Genomic DNA, 22,205 nt, shown 5'->3' with positions numbered 1-22,205 from the left:
AAGGGGGAGGTTGGGTCGGGGAGGGATGGACTGGGAGTTTGGGGTTAGTAGACGCAAACTATTACATATATTGGGTTGGCCCAAAAGTTCGTTCGGGTTGTCCCCTAACATCATACGAAAAGCCAGAATGAACTTTTTGGACAACCCAACAGAATGGATAAACAACAAGGTCCTACTGTATAGCACAGGGAACTATATTCAATATCTGGGATAAACCATAATGGAAAAGAATATAAAAAAGAACGGGGCTTCCCTGGTGGTGCACTGGTTGAGAGTCTGCCTGCCGATGCAGGGGACACGGGTTCGTGACCCGGTCCGGGAGGATCCCGCATGCCGCAGAGCGGCTGGGCCCGTGAGCCATGGCCGCTGAGCCTGCGCGTCCGGAGCCTGTGCTCCGCAACGGGAGAGGCCACAACAGTGAGAGGCCCGCGTACCGAAAAAAAAAAAGTGAGCATGGCAGTCCTCAACTCATCAAGTGGGCACTTGATACCCAGGTTGCAAACAACTCTAAAGACAGTCTGTTCTGACCTAGAAACTCAAGTAAATGTTCTAGTCTTCATGAGAATTCTGAAAATACATTCCCTGTCTCCGTCAAGTGAGCTGTGATGTTAAAGAACTGCTTAGAGTTGGGCTAGCTGTTGCAGACACACAGTTCCCCCCTTTGTTGGGTCTCAGATGCAGCCCTCACAATCTCTTAGGAATCATACATTTTAGGTCTATGAATTGGCAGGTTTTCTTAGTAAAACAGAGAGGATATTTTCACATAATTTAAAAGAGAATTTGGGGACTCTGCATTTTTCAATGCCAATGCCTGGTTTGAATACTGACTATTATTTCCTTCATTCTCTAATTTCTCATCTCTCAGACTTATGGACAATCCTTTGGTGATAGAAGCCGATGATTTCCACACATGAAGTGATATATGCGATCTTCCTGAAGATCTGTATCGCATGGATACTCATAAAAAGGAACAAGTAATACTCTCTTCCCCACTGCAAGACAGTAATTCTTTTGCTGATGTCAATTTGTAGGCACCCTGCAGTAGAACTGCCTCAGCGTAATTCCTTAAATACAGGATCTTGGCTATTACAAAAGCCATAAGATCAAATGGACTAAAAGGTCAGTAAGCTGGCAGGAGAAGAATGGATTTAGTACAAAAGAAGTAGAATAATCAATGACCTCAGAGATTTCAGACAAATCAGATTTTCTATTGAAGGCAGAGATATAAATAGCACAAACACAATACAGACACATAGAAACAAAAGCCACCAACTCAACTTTCTGTTTGACAACTTGTTAGGTCTAGAGAACTGTTCAAACCACAGCTGCTAATGGTTATGGATTTGGCAATCAAAATGTCTTTGTTAAAAAAAAGGTTTTAACTGCCTTACTATTGAGGTTACAAACCACAGCCTTGATGCATTGTTGCAGTCAACATCCTCCCTGCTGTTTTTGAGAGCTTACATCTGCTGCTGGCAGATAAAACCCTGGCAAGGCATGGGCTTCTTCCAGGGGAGTACAGGAGTTTTAACTAGGTGGCTCTCATCTACCTTTCTTTCCTGAGTTGAGCCTACAGCCTTTGCTGTAGCATTCCTATCTTGTTTAGGTAGATCCCCTGCCATTACTCAGGAGGACTGATGGTCTAGCAGGATTTTTTTCTGGCACACATCAGCCATGCCAGCCATACTACTTTTAGAAGACAAAAGGAAGATGAGTTCTTAGCTCAGGGGAAAGCACTTTAAGCACATATTTTTAAAGCCACTTATAGAGTGGTGCACTTGATTTTAAACATCCACTAATAAAACCTTTTCTGTTTTTTTTTTTTTTAAGGAACTAAATGATCACACTATGCCAAAAATAGTGAGGGCTTAGTATATTTTAACTTATCAAAGAAAGGCCAAGAATGAAAGGTCAGGAAGTAAATTACTGAGTTTCTTTGGGGAAGGAAAAAGTTAGGAACAAGATGGAGAATTAAAACATGGTTCCAAGTCACACAGGAGATTAGTTTCAGTTGAAATAAAAATTACTAGATCCACAGTGGTTTTCAAAGAAAATATGGGACTTCCCTGGTAGTCCAGAGGTTAGGACTCTGCACTTCCACTTCAGGAGGCACGGGTTCGATCCCTGGTCGGGGAACTAAGATCCTAGAAGCCCTGCAGTGCAGCCAAAAAAGTGAAAAAAAAAAAAAAAGGAAAATGCAGTTCAGCTGGGTGATGAGGAATGAGTGTGAAGATGCAGAAAGACATAAGTCAGGAAACTGTTTCCTGGATCATTCTCCCTCAGTGGACCGACCTATGAGGACAAAAAAGCCCAAACATACTTAGGCTAGCACTTGCTAACTATATATATACCACAAGATACCAGTATGCAAATATGTTGGTGGAGGCTGTTGTGGTCAGAAAGGTATGAGAACACTGCATATTACATTCACCAGATAAATCAGAGAATTGTATCAGAGTCAAAATGCACACCAGCACATTCAGGGCTCTGAGAAATTCTGCAGTAAACAAACAAATTTGTTTAATCCAAATAAATTTTCCAAATGTGTGTGTCAACAGAAACCCCTCACCCCCCTGTTTTTCCAGAAAACACCTATGCCATGGAATAGTTTGGGAAATGCTAGTCTAGGGGTATTACTCCTAAACTCTCAACTCATTCTTGAAAAAACGAGAATAACATTGGTAAAACAGACTAAGCAATCACAATTCTTACATCACAGAACCCTAGCTCAAACAGAGACAGGTAGATTACCAAAGGTGCTCGAGACATTTTCCAAAAGACAGCCAAATACCAAAGCTACGACCTTTAAAAGTGATAAGATCCTCACTCAATAAATAATCCCCAAATAGGGCTAATATCAATTGTGAATACATTCATGTGCTACTCTCAAACACAGAAAAGAAAGAATGGGGAAAAGCCACAGAAAAGCTGACCATAGGGAAAATGGATATGGGCTCCTGTTTGATGAAACCTCATGGCTTTTGGCATTTTAGGGTATTCTAATGTCATACACATCAGGGAAATTCATAAAGAGTTGCCAGGACCTCCAGCTGGGAACATATGGGAGGATTCCTACACTTCTATGTGCTGCCCTCAGCATCCTCAGGATAAAAGACAGAATATAAGCTCAGGTAGGAGTATCATGCTGACCTGAAAGAGAGGTACCCTTGAGAAACCAAAAAGATTTGTTTTGTTAATTATATTTCTAATTCCCATAAGCCTTGTGGTACTCTATAGATTAGGATTACAGCCCCCTACCCTTCTCAACACAAATGTGTGGTAGAAAGAAGATTGGTTAACTGCCTAGAAATTGAATTCATTTGACCTTGTATCAAGTGGTGGTCTGCTTGATCAACAAATGAGAAAGTAAGGGAAGGCCCCTGGCCAAAACACCACCCACACTGCCAGATGCTCCTGGGTTCTCTTTTAGAATGCAAATATCCTCATAAGAAAATATAACACATCAAGTGATACTAAGCTCTTCATGAGTCTCTAAAACTGTAAAGCCTACACCAATGTAAGGAATTTTTACAATTATTACTTCTAGAATGAAAAAAAGGGAGGAGAGGAAAGAAGACATTGAAAAAAATCAGCAAAAGGTCCATAGATAGATAGAACAGGCACAAGTGGTGTGGAAAACAAAGGGCCTCCATGTATTTACACTTTTGCCTAGGTCTAGATCAGGTACTAAGAGCAGAACAAAAGGGTCGGAGTCAAAATTCACACTTTGTTATACAGCAGAAACTAACACACCATTGTAAAGCAATTATACTCCAATAAAGATGTTAAAAAAACCCACAAAATTCACACCAAAACGCAAGCACTGTACTCATATACATAATCAGAAAAGGGCTGAGGAGGCAATCCACAAGCAAATGAAAGACAGAAAACCAGAGGGACTTCCCTGGTGGTCCAGTGGTTAAGACTGTGCTCGCAGTGCAGATCCCTGGTCGGGGAACTAAGATCATGCATGCCGCACAGCGTGGCATAAAAAAAAAAAAAAATACAGACAGAAAACTAGAGGGATAATAATTACTGGCTAAAACCTGTGAGGAACGAACAGAGGGAGTGAGATGGATGGGAACAGTATTTTGTTTTGTTTTGTTTTTTTAAAGCAGACACTGGGACTTCCCTGGTGGTGCAGTGGTTAAGAATCTGCCTGCAGGGCTTCCCTGGTGGTGCAGTGGTTGAGAATGCAGGGGACATGGGTTCGAGCCCTGGTCTGGGAGGATCATGCCGCGGAGCAACTAGGCCTGTGAGCCACAACTACTGAGCCTGCGCATCTGGAGGCTGTGCTCCGCAACAAGAGAGGCCGCGACAGTGAGAGGCCCGTGCACCGTGATGAAGAGTGGCCCCTGCTTGCCACAACTAGAGAAAGCCCTTGCACAGAAACGAAGACCCAACACAGCAACAATAAATAAATTAACTAATAAACTCCTAACCCCAACATCTAAAAAAAAAAAAAAGAATCCACCTGCCAATGCAGGGGACATGGGTTCAAACCCTGGTCCAGGAAGATCCCACGTGCAGCGGAGCAACTAAGCCCGTGCGCCACAACTACTGAGCCTGTGCTCTAGAGCCCGCGAGCCACAACTACTGAGCCCGTGTGCCACAACTACTGAAGCCCGCGTGTCTAGAGCCCGTGCTAAGCAACAAGAGAAGACACTGCAACGAGAGGCCTGTGCACCGCAATGAAGAGTAGGCCCTGCTCACCGCAACTAGAGAAAGCCTGCGTGCAGCAACGAAGACCTAATGCAGCCAAAAATAAATAAATTAATTAATCAATTAATAAATACACCTATATAAAAAAAAGCAGACACTAATAGCAGTAATGAAAGGCACAGAAGAGTCTGCAAAGCATTTACTGAGAAAATTAAGTTGAAGAATATGTTCTTAAGCACAGTGATGGAACCGCTATTGTGTAAAGTAACTGTTCAAAAAACAGGAAAACCATACTGTTAGGTAAGACTTTTTAGGCTTTAAGGATGGAGTTTCCCACTTTGGATTCCTGCTAGACTAAACATAAGGCTCTAAATTTCAAGAATTTTCCAATTAAGCTAAAGTCCTTCAGCTCCCTCTGCTGTTCAAAAATGTACTCTAGTTACGTCAGTTCAATCTTCAGTAATCAAAATAAATAAAAATACATACATACAGTATGTACATACATACACACACACACACCCAAAGTTGGCACGGTCCAGGCAATCAGAGTTCAAACATACTTGTCTTTCATGAATTCCCTGGTCTGGACCAAACGTTCCAGAGTACGTAATAACAAATTCTACCATTCCCACTACCTAACTGAAATAATTCAAGGAATAATGAAGGATTTCTTTGCCAAAAGCCGAAGTTTTATTAAGGGATGAGGACTCTACACTATTAGCTGGATTGTGGCAATAGCTTTTTAGGCAGAAATGTATATGTACCAGTCCTCCACACACTAGGAACCAAAGCATCACTAAATTTTTTCCATTTCTCCCATGGTCTTTTCTCTCCCCAATATTCCCTCCTTAGAAGATTCTCCAAACATGTCTAAATTCAGTTTCTAGCTCCTTACTATCTACAGGATACTCTGAGTTGAAGGATCTACAGGTCAGCTACTGTGGCAAACAAAGCATCTGTCCCAGAGAAATACTCTTTACTCACCTGATTCTTAAATTGCTTCTGGGACAAGCAGTCAGTTAGGTCCACACAGCCCAGAAGACAACCTGATGGATAGTCATTGGGAAATTCCACTTCTAAATTGAGAATAACAGAAGGATTACATAAATTTCTTCTTTGTGACCCTGGAACTCACAAATCTGTCTTCAATTCTGAACAAATCACTTTCTCTATTATCTATTTATGGACATAAGGAAAAAATGAGGCTTTTTACTTGGCACAACTGTTTGTATTTTAGCAAAACATTTAGTGAGTAGCTGGCTTAGTCCACTATCCACATCCTAAACTATAGGAAAATAAGCCTCATACCATTGAAGTTCAAGGACCCCACAACTTCACTCGAAACAAATCAATTCCACTATACCCAACTGGATCAGACTAGAATTTGGTGGTGACAGGTTCTGGAAACAAGCTTGAGGTGTCAAGAGAAAACATAAAAATGCAGTTAAGAAACATAAGAATGTCAAAACATGAATTTAAAAGAACCCAGGGACTTCCCTGGCAGTCCAGTGGTTAAGATTCTGTACTTCCACTGCAGAGGGCGTGGGCTCGATCCCTGGCCAGGGAACTAAGATCCTGAATGCTGCAGGTGCACACACACCCAAATAATAATAATATAAACAAATAAATAAATAAAAGAACCCAGTCATACCAGTCAAAACAGAAATGCATTTTTAAGGAAACATACACTTTTAATTCCTAAAGCTTGGTTTCTTAACTTTTAAAGGTGGTTCTGTAATTATCCTCTCATTTTACCTTCAAAACTACTGTATGGGCTGAATAAGAGGAAGGAAGCCAAGACATCCAAGGGTCAGAAGTTTTTTAGGATCCAAACTGAGTGTTTGGGGTGACTGTCAAAACTCACTGCTTAAGTCAACCAACTTTGATCTGTCCAAATCCGATAGCACATGTCTATTTGAGTCACTCCCAATAATAAAAAGTCTTATTTGCGGTTGTTCTTCCCAATCTAAAGATCCCAGAATTTATAGTAGTTATTTTACTCTCATAATAAAAAAAATGTAGAAAATTAAGACTAGTTGGTTGATTTCTGGTGTTGGGAATGGATATTTTTATTTGTACTGTTTGGTGAATTAATGTTTTGAACAGCTGTCCATGATTTGCTACTAAACAAACAAACACAAAGTTTAAAGTCCCTTTCAGCCAAAAAAAAAGAAACCACAAAAAAGCCACAGGAAGAAGGAGGTGAAAGGAGAAGAACATCAATGACTTCTCTCCACAAAGTAAGACTGAAATTAGAAGAATATATGGCTGTTACCTTTCCCACGAAGGAGAAGATATGTAGTCTGGAGTTCTGAAACTTCTTGAGGAGAGGGTCTTTTGGCTGTGGCTGCTATCCAAAGTCGTCCTCTATGTGGGGTGTACCAGCTTCTGCCCTCCACCCTTAAACAAATACAAATTTAGTAGGAAGAATCTAAATTTTAGTGTCTTGGAAGATCTCATAATGTACAGCAAATTATCCAGTTGAACCAAGAGATCTATATATGATACCTCACCAAGAAGGGTATTTTTCGTAAAAAACATTTTTCCTACAATACCTTTCACTTGAGTATAAACCCTGTTCTCTAGTTTTCCCTATCATCAGAACAAAGGCAATTCATCTCTCTCAGTTCCTATTTTTCACTTGATCTCTGTAACTCAGAAATGAAGCTTTCACTAGCCTTGGGACTTCTACAATCCAAATCTTCTATTTTCAAGGCATCCAAGTTGTCCCAAAAAAATGAAAATCCTTGTCTTTGAGTCATGAAAGATTTTGTTCATTGTTCTCCAACCTGACAGAAAAATCCTCACCCACACATAACTCCCCAAGAATAGTACCTTCATAATTACTATTTAATAGAATTTAAGTAAATAAAAATGCTTATCATCTTTACTCTAAATTGCAACCACATTCATTTATATTTTCTAAGTATTTTATAAAGGGTTATGTTCTTTGCAGATAATTAAACAACCCGTTAGCTAGTTTGAAAGAATCTTTAAGTAGAATAACAAAATTCAATCAAGAGAATGTATTACTGCCTACTTTCCAAGGATTACAAAAAGATGTTTCTCCTTTAGTTGCTACAAAATGAAATAAAGTACCTTGATAATATAACCCTATTATACTTGCCTTATAATGGGAAACGGAATTTCTCATACCCTTAGTTTTCCAATATAGATCAATTGGAAGAGCACCAGGCACACAGTGGGTACTCAATAAATGAGGAATGAATCAATATATTTCTCCCTCTACACCAAATGATCCACAGGGTTACTGGGAAAACGTTCTCACAAATGTGGCAGAACCACCCACTTTCTTTCTGTGGGATTAGTGATTGTGGGCTGGATGCTGTTCATCCTGTTCTTTTCAGTGAGAAAATCTGGATAACACAGATCCAAAACAGGACGAGATAAATGTAAACATTCTGATTCCCTCTGCAGAAAGCAAGCTGTTTAGTTGTCTACTTTGGAAAAGGAAGACACCTCAACTGCAGAGAATTGAATGAGAAGAATAGACATCTGAGGGCCCAGGTGCCCTGGAGCAGAAGCAGATTCACATACACTTGTTATAATGCCACTACATACATGGATTATGAAACATTTTGGAGCCAAAGAAAGAAAGCCTGACCTTGAAGAGGGGAGAAAAATGGTAACACACCTTCACGAAGGAGGCAAATCTCAACTAACCATGGAAACCAACAAAGTAGAAATGATTGTTCCTAAATTCTGATAATAAATTTTCTTTCAGGAAATAGAGAAATGACTGAGGCTTACAAAGTAAGGGTGGAAAAAGCACTCTGACAACCTGAACTCTAGTTCCATCTCTGCCACTAACTAGCTTTGTAATTCATAGCAAGCTCCTTTACCTTTCCCTGCTTAGGTGTTCAAGATTGTAATAATACTGGTCTGATCTACTTCAATACAGCTTTGAAAACTGTAAAATTCTATTTAAATATAAATACATAAGGCATTATTATTGTTATGAGTTAGGACACTCCCAGGGATATAAAATTCTAAGAGATAAAATAAGAAGGAAAAAAGAGGTATCTGCATCCCCACATTCATTGCAGCATTATTTACAATAGCCAAAACATGGAGACCATGTAAATGTCCATCACTGAATGGATGGATAAAGAAAATGGATGAAGATTATTCAGCCATAAAAGAAAATGAAATCTTGCCATTTGCAGCAATATGGATCAACCTTGAAGTACTATGCTAAGTGAAATAAGTCAGAGAAAGATAAATACTTTATGATCTTACATGTGCAATCTTAAAAAAAAACTCATAAATATGGAGAACAGACTGGATGAAGGTAGTCAAAAGATACAAACTTCTAATTATAAGATAAATAAATCCTGGGGATGTAATGTACAGCACGGTGACTACAGTTAACGATACTGTATTGTATAGTTGAAAGTTGCTAAGAAAATAGATCTTAAAGGTTCTCATCACAAGAAACAAAAAATTTGTAACTATGCAAGGTGATGGATGTTTTGTTTTGTTTTGTTTGTTTGTTTGTTTGTTTTGCGGTACGCGGGCCTCGCACTGTTGTGGCCTCTCCCGTTGCGGAGCAACAGGCTCCGGACGCGCAGGCTCAGCGGCCATGGCTCACGGGCGCAGCTGCTCTGCGGCATGTGGGATCTTCCCAGACCAGGGCACGAACCCATGTCCCCTGTATCGGCAGGCGGACTCTCAACCACTGCGCCACCAGGGAAGCCCAAGGTGATGGATGTTAACCAAATTTATTGTGGTGATCATTTTGCAATATATACATATATATGTAATCATTATGTTGTACACCCTGACGATGTTATATATCAATTATATCTCAATAAAACTGAGAAAACAAGGGAAAACGAACATGTAATGATACGTGAAAGAAGAAAAACATAAACGTAAATATATATTATGACCTCATTATGTAACAATTTTCACAGGAAAAAGAATATAAATAAATACTCCAAAATGCTAACGGTAGCTGTTTCTAGGTGGTGGAATTATAGATGATCTTTCTTTTTCAGCTGCTTTTCTGTATTTATCAATTTTCTATTTACATTTATAAAAGCAAAGGAAAGAACTATTTTTTAAAAGTTGCACTGAGAAGAAACATATGAAACCATGGAATAGTAAGCTATTACCATCACTAACATGTACCACGACTTAACTTTATAATACCTCTACTTATCCCTCACTACTTCCCCCACTTTTTGCAGAAAAGGAATTTGTGGTAAGATAGCTTCTCAATATGGTTACTCAGATTAAAAGACAGATGTATACATAGAAAAACAAAATCAGTTAGGCTGGTGTCTTCAAAAAACTAATAAATAGGCATAAAAACTTTGAATTTCCGATAGGATCAAACCATTAAGGTTGCTGAGTGATATATTATTGTACAAAGGCAAAGCCAAGAGAAGTTTTCTCAATAGACTTCCTTCCAAAGATGAAAAAACTTCTGTTCTATTCTTTATTATGACTAGGATCCTTAGTCCTTCTAACCTCAGTTTTTTTAAAGCTATTCAGTAAAGAACAAGTCCATAACATGAATACATTGCTTAAAGTTCTATGTGCTGCAGAGTATTATAAATCATCGCTAGATTACTTTCATGGTAAGGTGTTACCTGCTATATTGGGTTGAGTAGCATCCGTCCCAAACTTATGTCCTCCCAGATGAATTCCAGTCCATAATTCTATATCAAGTTTATGTAAAATCTTCCAAGATTCATTTCTGTCCTTACTATTTTTTTTTTATTTAATTTTTTATTTTTTGGCTGCACCGCATGGCATGCGGGATCTTAGTTCCCTGGTCAGGGATCGAACCCACGCCCCCTGCAATGGAAGTACGGAGTCTTAACCACTGGACCACCAGGGAAGTCCGCCTCATTTCTGCCCTTACCTTTTAATCCCTCTGACAAGCAGAGAAGCCCAAGGCTGATGCATAGAGAGGCACCAGCCACCATCAAAGCCTTCCTGAAATTCTTGGTCCTGGATTCGAAACTGATGCCGACATGAACTGAACTCTAGTCCTGATCCTGCTGAATGGAAAGCCTTCTTCTGTGAGGCTGCACCCGTCTGATCTATCCACTATACAGGAAAGAAACCAAACATATAATTTTGTCTGACAAGGGAAAAATCTGGGGTAGGTATACAAAATGAGATGAATTCTAATATTAATGGATCGTACTGGAAACATTCTCTTAGAAAAATGTATCCCATCTTTGTCTGAAACAGGGTCAAAAAACGTACAGAAGGTATAAATTCAGTAGGAGTCCCAGGTATGATAACATGGTCCCATCTTAAAGGATAGTTAGATAATGTTGAATTCTCCACACACAGCTTCCTAATCCCAGCAACAGTACAACCATCAGACCAAATAATTGGTCTGTAATTATTTCCACTTTAAAATGATTAATGATCCGTATTGGGCAATTTCCCAATATAATTCTATCAGCCAAATGAAGGTTCAACATTTTGGTCCATACATTCTTCATGTGGGTCATGAAGGGTCACATACTGTTACCATGATAAAGCCAAACAGATGCTTTCGGGGGGCAGCAGTTCTGACTATTGGATGCATGAAGTATTCTCTTATCCTGAAATGAACAACTTGTCCCCCAAAAGACAGGATGAAGCACTACTGAAACAAGGCTCCCATCATGTAAAGAGAACACAAAATTACAGGGTGCAGATAATTACAGGAGACTAAAGAGTCTTGGCAGTAGTTCAGTCAGAGAATGACAAAGGGTAACATTTCTTCCAGAGCAAGAAGACTGAGTGCTCTGAAATTTATTTTTTTTAAAAAAACGGCTCTATTAGGATGATGAGGTTTAGAGTTAGGTGTGTTAATTTTTTGATGTTTTATTTAATAATTTATAGGGAAAACAAAAATACTAGAATGGTAGTCTAGAGACTCCAAGCAATCATTTAACCCTTAAAGGTTTCAGTTTTCTCAACTGTAAAATGATGGAGTTGGACTAAATGAATCTCTAAGAATCTTTCTGCAATAAAATTTTATGACTGTAATCAATTGTGTCATAGCTTAAAAAAAACACACAAACATTTACTATTTAACTCAGTATATGTGAAAAGCATATAAAGTAGGGAGACATATAAAATATAAAAAAGATATGGTTCTTGCTTTCAAGGAACTTACAATCCTACGAGAAGACAGACACATAAATAACTATCCACGACATAAAGCAGATTTAAGTAAATACTACACAGGGATTTAAGTCCTTAAGCGGGAACACAGAGGCAGAACTGATCCATTACAGGGGAAATAGGTGATTTCATAAAACTGTTGGCGTATGAACAATCCCGAGGCCCAAGTTGTCTGTTCTATTTCTATTACAGTTCTTGTTTATACTACCTGTTTTTCTACTTCACAGCTACTTTCCTAACTTAATCTTACTGTCTTCAGTAACACTATATTAGAGCCTGCTAACTAGTCTCATCTCCATTTTCAGCCTCTACGTAACTCTCTACTGCCTTACTAACTGCAACACTAAATTGGGCCCTCATCATCTTCCCACTGTGCTACCTCAATAACCTGTTTTCTGGTCACGTGGCATGTGCGATCTTAGTTCCCCGACCAGGGGTCAAACCTGTGCCCCCTGCACTGGAAGCGTGGATTCTTAACCACTGGACCACCAGGGAAGTCCCTACTGCAATAATCTTCCTAGCAATTTCCCTGCTTCTGTCTTAGTCTTCCCTCTAGTCCATTCTCTACATAGGCATGGAAGTCACGCCAATTGTCTGCTAAAGTTCTTCAAGGACTCTTCCTTGCCTACTGTAGAATAAAACTAAACTCCTTAGTATGAGACATAAGGACTTTCATGGTAAGATGTTACCTGCTATACTGGGTTGAGTAGCACCTGTCCCAAATTTATGTCCTCCCAGAACCTGTGAAATTGACCTTATTTGGAAACAGATGTAATCAAGTTAAGATAAAGTCATACTGGATTAGGGTGGACACCAATCCAGTGACTGATATCCATATAAAAGGAGAAAACACACAGAGACAAAGACATACAGGGAAAAAGTCCATGAAAAGACAAAGGCAGAGTAAAGTTACGCAGCTATAAACCAAGGGATGCCTGGGGCCATCAGAACCTCAAAGAGGCAAGGAAGCGTTCTCCCATAGACATTTGGAGGGAGTATGGCCCTGCCAACACCTTGACTTCAGTGTTGAGAACTGTGAGAGAATAAATTTGTTGTCTTAAGCCAACCAGCTGTGGTATTTTGTTATGGCTGCCCTAGGAAACTAATACACTTACTAGCGCAGTTTAATTTCTAACAGTACTTAATTACTTGTGGTTCTCCCAACCTACAATGCTCTCAAGCTGCTAAGCCTTTCTACATGTTATACCACCTACCTAGAATTCCCTCCCCAAATTTGTCTGCTTGGAAATTCCTATTCATCCCTTAAGTCTCCTCTCAAAAACCATTTCTTTGCTGACTCCTCTGTGAGTTTATAATCTCTCTCCTAAACTCCTACTGTATCCATGACATGTGTCTATCATAGCAATTATCTTAAGGAACTGAAATTCTTTGTATTCAAACACATCTTCCCACTAAATTTGAAGTCCTTAAAAACTTTAAGGGCTCTTACCTTTTAATTTCCCAGCACCTAGCAAAGAACCTGGCATGTATACAGTGCTGAATGAGTATCTCCAGTCAAACTCCCTAAAGCACTGCTCTGATTGCATCTCTCTGCTCAAGAACATTCTATGATTCACATTTATTTACAAAATAAAAATGTGAAATCTTCCTAGCTAAACACTTAACTCTTTAGTGATCTGACTCTATCTACCTAACTACTCCATTTCTCATGATAATCCCTTTTAAAATTATTTATTTATTTTATTTTGAACTTTAAAGATCAGATTTGTTTGGAGAAAACAAAAAACCCCACAACCTAAAGGATGGGATTTTACATCTCAAGACCTCTCCCAGGTATGAAGTCTATAGATTACAAATCACTTTCGTAGAAGATATTTTTGTACAAATTTTACATGTATTGAGGAGTGGGTCATAAATGCCTGTTTGTTTTAACAGGGTGGCAGGGTAGAGGAATGGGGGGAAAAACAGCTTTTTTGGACACATCTATTTGGAAGGAGCAGACATGAAGAGAGCAAACCCTACTTTTGCATCATCTATAGCAAATGGTTTTAAAAAAATACCCTCTCAACCTTGGGTATCTCTAAAAGCCACTTCCTACTAGGCACTCCAAGCCAATTATTTAAAGTTACTTCACTTGGTATGTCTTTTATGTCCACTGGGTAAATGATTATTATGCTCCCTGCTGCAGCACTCATAAACCAACACCCCTTCATGGCTGGACAGGGTCTAACCTAGGACTGATGCGAGAGGAGACCAAGATGTCTTTTCTCTGCAGGTACCAATATTGCCCGTAAGGACACCATCTGTTGAGCTGACAGTACCAAGGTGCACATAAAAGCAGGCAAGTAAAGCTACTGTGTTGCAAGAGAAGCCAGGACCTTGTGAAATTGCTCTTCTCCATTATCATTTATTCTCTCAAGGGATGCTAAAAAAAAAAGAGAACCAAAAAAACCACACATTGGTCTAGGCCACATTATAAATCCAAACATTGGTGTGGGATTTCACTTGGAGATAAGGAAACTTTTGTTTTTTAAAAAGCTCCCCAAACCCCAATCAAGGTTGTAAGAAAGGCTCCCAATTTAACCAACCTCGCTCACCATCTAAGACTGGTAATTGAAAAGTTTTCTGAGGTGTCAAAGGGGTCAAAGTAGCAGGAGCATGAATGGCTGGAGGGAAGGAGTGAGTGTCAAAACATGAAGGAGCCAAGATTGGCTTGAGAAAAAGCAATGATTCCTCACTGAACAGCTCCCAGGGGCTCTAGAGAATGCTTAGGAGGTCAAGTACGTGACTTAAGCAGAAGCTGCCTGTGGGAAGGTAACAGGAAAGAGTAGCATGAGGAACATAAGACGATGACAAGAGTCTAAATTTTTAAAGCTTCAAGATTTCAACAGAATATGGATATATTTGAACTTTCAGAAGGGATAGTGTTTAAGAAGGGGTGAAACCACGACACATAAAAGACCTGGGAGGGACTTCCCTGGTGGTGTAGTGGTTGAGAATCTGCCTGCTAATGCAGGGGACACAGGTTCGAGCCCTGGTCTGGGAGGATCCCACATGCCGCGGAGCAACTAGGCCTGTGAGCCACAACTACTGAGCCTGCGCGTCTGGAGCCTGTGCTCCGCAACAAGAGAGGCCGCGACAGTGAGAGGCCCGCACACTGCGATGAAGAGTGGCCCCCGCTTGCCACAACTAGAGAAAGCCCTCGCACAGAAACGAAGACCGAACACAGCAAAAATTAATTAATTAATTAATAAACTCCTACCCCCAACATCTTCTTAAAAAAAAAAAAAAAAAAGACCTGGTAATTCCCACAACCCCTAAGTGTTTCCTGCTCCAGGAGGTAAACGATTATGTGTTTACTGGAGGTCATACCATTTTCCCTATTACTGGTGCAAAATAATTCATCAAATCCCCAAGCTTCTTTTCAAACCATGATTTCCCCATTCATTTAGGTCACCAAACAGTCCTATTCTTCAGTGGCCTGTAGACTCACTCCCACCTAGCCCCCTGGGGGGGTAGAAATGAAGGAACTCCCCCATAGGCTGGCCCCAGTAACTCAGAATTAAATAAGAGGAGGGGCTGGCAGCCTCCTGGAGACTAAAACAACATCAGAGACTAAACCTACCTTGCCGAGGATGGAGAATTTATTCAGATAGTGTTTGAGAATTCATGAATACCATAACTGGATGATAAGAATTAAAGGTAGAAACCTCACACTCTTCCTTATACCTGCCTGCTGCCCAACCAGATTCAAGACACTGCATCACTATCACTGCCATTTTGCTAAACGGAGGCCCCTAGGCACTAATCACACAGGCAACTGCACGTATCATAAAAACGCACCACAACTTTAAACGTACAGCATTAAAGGCTGTACGTCTCTCTCTGGCTACACTGGTGATTCTCCAGTTAGTTCAATACTTTAAAGGCTGCAGCAGCATGCAAAAGAATTTCATTTTGTTTCTTTTTAAAAAAAAAAAAAAAAGTTAAGAAAGGTCTCCAGGAGACGATGAGTTTTATTTTGTCTTGTCTGGATGGAGGTTTGATTTGCTCTCGAATGTTCCAGGGTGGTGAGAGACTAGGAGAAAGCACAGAATGCAGAGGTCTATTCAGTGTAATCTTCTCCCTCATTTTCATCTTCACCATCAATGGCAAAAGCAGCATACTTGCTTGCAGAACTGAACTTAGAGGCTGGATTTTCTTCAGCTTTCTTTGGCTCAGGTGCAGATCTGGAGTCTTGATCCTTTTTGCCATCTTTCCTATCTGACTCCTTCCAGTGGTCTTTGTTCCCTCCATCTCCTGGACCATGGCTGGAATTTCCACTTTGGCATTTTGGGGCACTCACCCCATCTACTTTATTTTCATCTTTCCTTACTGGTCCTTCCTCAGATGGTTGAGCTGGAACTACTTTCCCTCCACCACTTGTAGGGGACTGCTGCTCTGTGTCTGAGCTCTGAGATCAAGCAGGAGGGTTAGAACTTCGCTTCATCCAAGCATTCTCCTTTGGTGGACGGGCTGGCATAACCTTTAGAGGCTGTTCGGATTTGGGAGGCTTAGAAGTTGTAGACTGACAGTCTTCCTCTTTACTGGGTGTTTCATTTTTCTAGAGACTTCTCAGTTTCCTTCATGCATTTCTGCCAGATGTGGCTGAGGTCCCTGTCTGTGATGACTCACTTCCTGTCCTCGACCATTCCCGTTCCTGAGTCTTCACTTCGCCAGCTTGGGTGTCTCTCCCGAGGCCATCGTTCTAGTTTTGGCTCATCCAGCTGACGCTGCGGTTTCTCCTGTTCCTTCTGTAGCCGCTCTTCTACTTCTCGTTCTCTAGCAGCTGTGTCAACAGGCTTTGTCCCTCCAAAGATAGAGGCTGCTCGACTGGACTGGGACGTGCTAGCAGCGGAATCATTTTCCTCAGGAGTACTCTGAGGCTTTAGGTTCAGTTTGGGTCTTTGGGGGAGACCTCTATCATCACACCTATCATCCCGAGAGTAATCGTCTCTGGAGCTCCATGACCAGTCATCTCATCTGTCATGTCTGTCTTCACAGCGGTCCCCACCTCCTCTGTAGTCATCATCCCTATGGTACCCACTACCAAATGCTCTTCTGCCACTGCCTATCCTGGAATCGTAGCCTCTATCATAGTCTCTGCTGCCTTGGTCATCATAGCGATCTCGGCCCCCGTATCGATCCATGTCCCGGCGTGGGCCATCAAGATAACTGTCCCGATACCCATCACAATATCGGTCTGAATCACAACGATCTGGATACTTGTCTCCAAAGCTATCATCACCTCTTCTAGGTGGGTAGTCATCAAAGCTGTAGCAGGACGGACCCTCCAGTCTGTATCTGTTTTGTCAGAATCCCGATTTCTATCTCAGCCAAAAGAACAATCATCCCTGTCTTTATCCTGTGCTTGATCAACAACGTCCACTCCAATTCTCCTGTTACCTAGAGACTCTTCATTGAGGCTCAGGGCACTGAGCAAGGAATCCAGGTCCTCAAACTCAGCATAACCAAAACCTTTCAACCCTCAGGATCACTGGGTTCACGTGGTAAACGCACTGCACTGATATTTAATCCTCTAAAGAATTCCTTAATGGAGTCTTCTGTCACATCATAGGGCAGGTCCCCTAGAAAAGCAGTGTAGAGTGGTGATTTGGTCGATATTGGGTTCCCAAGCAGCCCATGGAGCAGTGGGCAGAATGGAACGGTCAATTGGAGGTGCCCTATACACATCATCATCATTACTATGCCAAGTGGTTGAAACATCTCCTTCTAGGTCATCTGTTCCATCAGCCCACCTGACTGGTTTGGGGACATAGGTGCTTCCTCCACCAGTCCCTCTATCCTCAGCCAGGAAGTCTGTTACAGAGACAGTCTTCCCCTTCTTATTCTTCTTTTTTGCTGAGGCTGCCATGTTTGGAGAGGGAGAGAGAATGCAAAGGTTATTTATTTATTTGGTTGCTCCGGGACTTAGTTGCAGCAGGCTGGCTCTTTAGTTGCAGCTCGAGGGCTCCTTAGTTGTGGCTTGCTGGCTCCTTAGTTGCGGCACGTTGTCTCCTTAGTTGTGGCATGCACACTCTTAGTTGCAGCATCCCTGTGGGATCTAGTTCCCTGAGTAGGGATCGAACCTGGGCCCCCTGCATTGGGAGTGTGGAGTCTTAACCACTTCGCCACCAAGGAAATCCTGATAATCCTTTTTATGAGTACTATCTTGGTAGTCTAAATTCACTATTCCCTATGTAGTTGATCCTTGAGCAACATGGGTTTGAACTGTGTGGGTCCACTTATAAGTGGATTTTTTTCAATAGTAAATACTACAGAACTACATGATCGGCAGTTGGTTGAATCTGTAGATGTGGAACCTACTGTGGATGTGGAACTGCTTTACAGAGGGCCAGCTATAATTAATACACAGATTTTCGACTATGCAGAGGGCCAGTGCTCCCAACCCTCCCTTGCACTGTTTAACTGCATATATGTATATACGTGTTTGTGTGTGTATCCCACACCTTATTCCTATAGTTAATTCTGATTGGAATTTTTTTTCCCACCATTGGAATTTTTTTTCCCACCATCCCCAAACACCATTTTCTTGGATATCTACTTCTAAGGAATGCCAGCTTCCCTATAAAAGCCTCTTTTATTCCTCTCAACTGTCTTTCCCTCCTTTGGGTTTCCACTGTACTTTATTTATATTTCTATTAATATTAGAGCTGCCTATGTAATCTTTTCCTCTACTAGTCTATGCATTCTTTGAGGATAGGAGCAGTGTCTGGTTGATCACTTACTTCTGTGATTATACATATTAGATGCTCAATGTACCTGATGGCGAAATGAATGACAACAATGAGTAAGTGAATTAATGTATTAATTTAAAACACCACACTATGGGACTACCCACATTCTATAAAAGATAGAGAAAGAACACTAACAAGAGGACCATGGGATTATTGTTTAAAATCTCTATAGTACTTAACAAAACCTTCTCTTGGGAAATGCTCAAATGATAACTTGTCACTTAACAAAATCTTCTCTTGGGAAATGCTCAAATGATAACTTGTCACAAGTGCTGCAAAAAAACTGGAAAAATTGGGTCAGAGTATAAGATGGGTAGGAGTATTGAGAGAGCAGACTGGTATCTACGGCCTATGAAACAGGCACATTTGAAAGGAGAAATATCTGGGCCCAAACTTTTCCCATCATCAGAGCAAAGGTCCACTAACCTGGGGAGGCGACTGGTACAGGTTGGGATTCACCAGAAGTCCTAAAGGCTCTTCAGAAGATCTATCCAATTTGTTCGGTGGTTGGTTCAAGGTTCCATTGGCAATGGCATGTATTGCCTCATCTAGTCTGTGATAACAAACAAAAGGATGCAATAATTGGTAATGTCCTATGCTCAGAATATCTTTATTTAGCACACACATAAAACTCTTCAACAGTAATAAAACTTGACACTCAAAGAGGGGTCCATGGATGACCTTCCCTGCTCCCCCTACCAACGTCCCCTTCTCTTCACTCCAAGAACCCTAAGGAGTAGGAGTTGGTAGAAGTTCCAGAACACTAAGAAAATAGGTAGGGCACAAGACACTCATTCACCTCTTTAACAAGATTATTAGAAATGCCAAGATTAGAAAAGGTGCCTAGAAACAGTCTGACCCACAGAAGAGTATTCTATGGCAGCCTATTTCTCAACACCTTCAATTATTCTTCTGCCCACTCAGCAGTCCCTCTCCACTCTTCCATGCTGATTTGAAGTCTATTCTTGCTTCACTGCCCAAAACTTCTAAGGAGGCCCTATACCAGCCCAGTATAAAAGTACTTATTCCTTTCTCTGAAGTCCTGTAGCACTTACTATTTAAACAGTCATCAAATATACCCAACGTTATCCAGCGCCTATGGTGTTTGCTATGGATATTTGGCTCTCAACCTATAGAAGAATGTGATGATTTCATTTAAAGATTATGGAACTAACCCTACTGGTTAGTAAGAGATCATAGGTCTTGCAGGAACCATATCTTATTCTGCTCTACAGCTCTTCATTACTTGCTGCTGTACTCCATGTCCCTGACAGATGCTTGACAAATGTTTGTGAATGATGATTCTAAAGCACGATATAATGAAAAGCTTCTACTAGTAGGAAAGGCTGAACCCAACCTTGAATACAATTAAAGAGATATTTGTTAGGAACCTCTTATACACAAGGCAACTTAAAAGGAGAGGAGGACAGGGCTCCTGCCTTCAGGAAGCTTTAAACCTAAGTGGCAGGTTTAAGACAGCTATAAAGATGATAAAACAAGGAAGGATGCAATTATTACTGTAAGATAGATACAATCCATTTGGTGGTTATTATCCCATCATCCCATGTGTTGTATCAAGTACATTCAAAGGGGAGGTAGATATCTGAAAGGCAAAGATTGGAGGACGGATATCCAAAGTAAGGAAAAAGCAGAAACAAAGGCATGAACCAAAAAACAAAACAAAACAAGAACTTGAGGTAAGAGGCAAGTCTAAAGTAGGATGGGGGGCTTCCCTGGTGGCGCAGTGGTTGAGAGTCCGCCTGCCAATGCAGAGGACACGGGTTCGTGCCCCGGTCCGGGAAGATCCCACATGCTGCGGAGTGGCTGGGCCTGTGAGCCATGGCCATTGAGCCTGCGCGTCTGGAGCCTGTGCTCCACAATGGGAGAGGCCACAACAGTGAGAGGCCACATACCGCAAAAAAATAAATAAATAAAATAGGATGGGGATGATGGAATCTAAAGGAAGGAAATAGATTTGAGACCTAGTACACTGGTTAAGTATATCTAGAACTCTAGAATCTATGAAAGAAATAGTATAAATAGCTAATCAATATATTTTTAGAATGCTCAGACTTACTGGCACACAAGCAAAGCAAAAAAAAGTGAATAAAAATTATGATGAAATACCATTTTTCATGTATCAGAATGGCAAACATATTTTTTTAATTGTTGAGAAAGAGATGAAGAAACTAGCATCTAGGCACCTGGTGTCAAAAAGTCAAAAAATATGCACAATTTAAATTTTGAGATACTGTCCAATTTCACTTCTAAAAGGCTGTACCATTTTTTATTGAACATAAAAATGATTTTTCTTACACATAAAAATGATTTTTCTTACTATAAAAGCAATCAATGTTTATTACAGAAAAACTAGAAAATGCAAATTAATAGAAAGAAAATGAAAAATTCATAAACCCATCACCCAGAAATAATTTTATTTTTTCTTTATATCTGTGTAGCATATATATAATAGTTAAAAACAAATTAATTATTTTGAAGCTAGTGGTAGAATTTGTTTTAGGGAGTGAATAACCTCTGATTAGGAAAATTCTGTGATGGATTTGCCACAAATGAAAGAGAAAGACCGAGGACTGGACCGCATAGAAAGCATTACTGTGTTCACCAATATCCAGTTTTCTCCGTGTGTGTGTGTGTGTATGTGTGTGTGTGTGTGTGTGTGAGAGAGAGAGAGACACAGAGACAGAGACAGAGAGACAGAGAGATATGTATGCCATTTCCAAAACGTGGAGTGAGATCTCCACGTGCTTTCTTTTCAGTACTGTGCTAGAGCCAATATGTGTATCTTTTCTCAACTCTGTTCAGTGACTTCATGTTGGTAACTTGAAATTGGCTATGATGTAAATTTTTTTCAATAAACTTTATTTTTTAGAGCAGCTTTAGGTTCACAGCAAATCTGAATGGAAGGTTCAGAGACTTCCCATTTACCTCCTGCCCTCACATATGCACAGCCTCCCCTATCATCAGCTATCCCTCACTAGAGAGGTACATTTGTTATAATTAATCAGTCTATATTGACACATCAGTATCACCAAAATCCATAGTTTCCATTTGGGTTCACTCTTGGTGTTGAGACTTGAACATTTTAATATTCCCGTCCTTAGTAACAGGGCATATCCATTTTCCTACACTCAAAGATTATGCAATATTATAAATTACAAATTTCAGACAATTTAATGATACATTATGTTTCAAAATGTGCATTTCCCTGATAAATAGCTGAGCATCTTTTCAAATGTTTATTGGCTATTTGTATTTCCTCACCTGTAAATTGTCTGTTCTTAGCCTTTGCCCATTTTTCTACTGGATGTGTCTTTTTAACTTGCAGCTCTTTATATACTATAGATATTGCTCTTTTGAACTGTTAAAACCGTTTAAAATGTTTTCTCTCAGTATTGTACTTCTTTATGTGATTTAAAATATCTTTGTCTTTTTGACTTCTGGGTTTTGTATCTTGCTTAGAAAGAACTTTATCATACCAAGACATTAACTATATTCTCCTAAATTTCTACTATTCTATTTCTTTCTGATCCTTTTATTTCTTTTGCATTTAACTCTTACTTTTCTTCTCTCTCTTTTTTTTTTTTTTGGCCACACCATTTGGCTTGC

The 22,205-nt window shown here is 40.3% G+C and overlaps 1 protein-coding gene and 1 pseudogene across 1 annotated transcript in view; both read right to left on the bottom strand.

Annotated features, from left to right (window-relative positions):
• TRIP4 (thyroid hormone receptor interactor 4) overlaps window positions 1-22,205 on the bottom strand; it is a 66,678-nt gene that overhangs the window by 22,335 nt on the left and 22,138 nt on the right. Inside the window, exons 8-11 of the mRNA XM_029238843.1 lie at window positions 19,005-19,131; window positions 10,556-10,743; window positions 6,938-7,062; window positions 5,647-5,738 (exon numbers count right to left, since the gene is read on the bottom strand). Of these exons, the coding sequence (XP_029094676.1) occupies window positions 5,647-5,738; window positions 6,938-7,062; window positions 10,556-10,743; window positions 19,005-19,131 (532 nt within the window). The remainder of the gene's footprint in view (window positions 1-5,646; window positions 5,739-6,937; window positions 7,063-10,555; window positions 10,744-19,004; window positions 19,132-22,205) is intronic.
• Window positions 15,887-17,756, bottom strand: LOC114904665 (annotated as a pseudogene).

This window comes from Monodon monoceros, unplaced genomic scaffold, assembly GCF_005190385.1.
Source record: "Monodon monoceros isolate NGI ecotype Baffin Bay Population unplaced genomic scaffold, NGI_Narwhal_1 Super_Scaffold_21, whole genome shotgun sequence".
Classification (NCBI taxonomy): Eukaryota; Metazoa; Chordata; class Mammalia; order Artiodactyla; family Monodontidae; genus Monodon; species Monodon monoceros.
The sequence above is the reverse complement of the archived record's forward strand: the minus strand, read 5'-3'. Positions and strand labels throughout refer to the sequence as shown.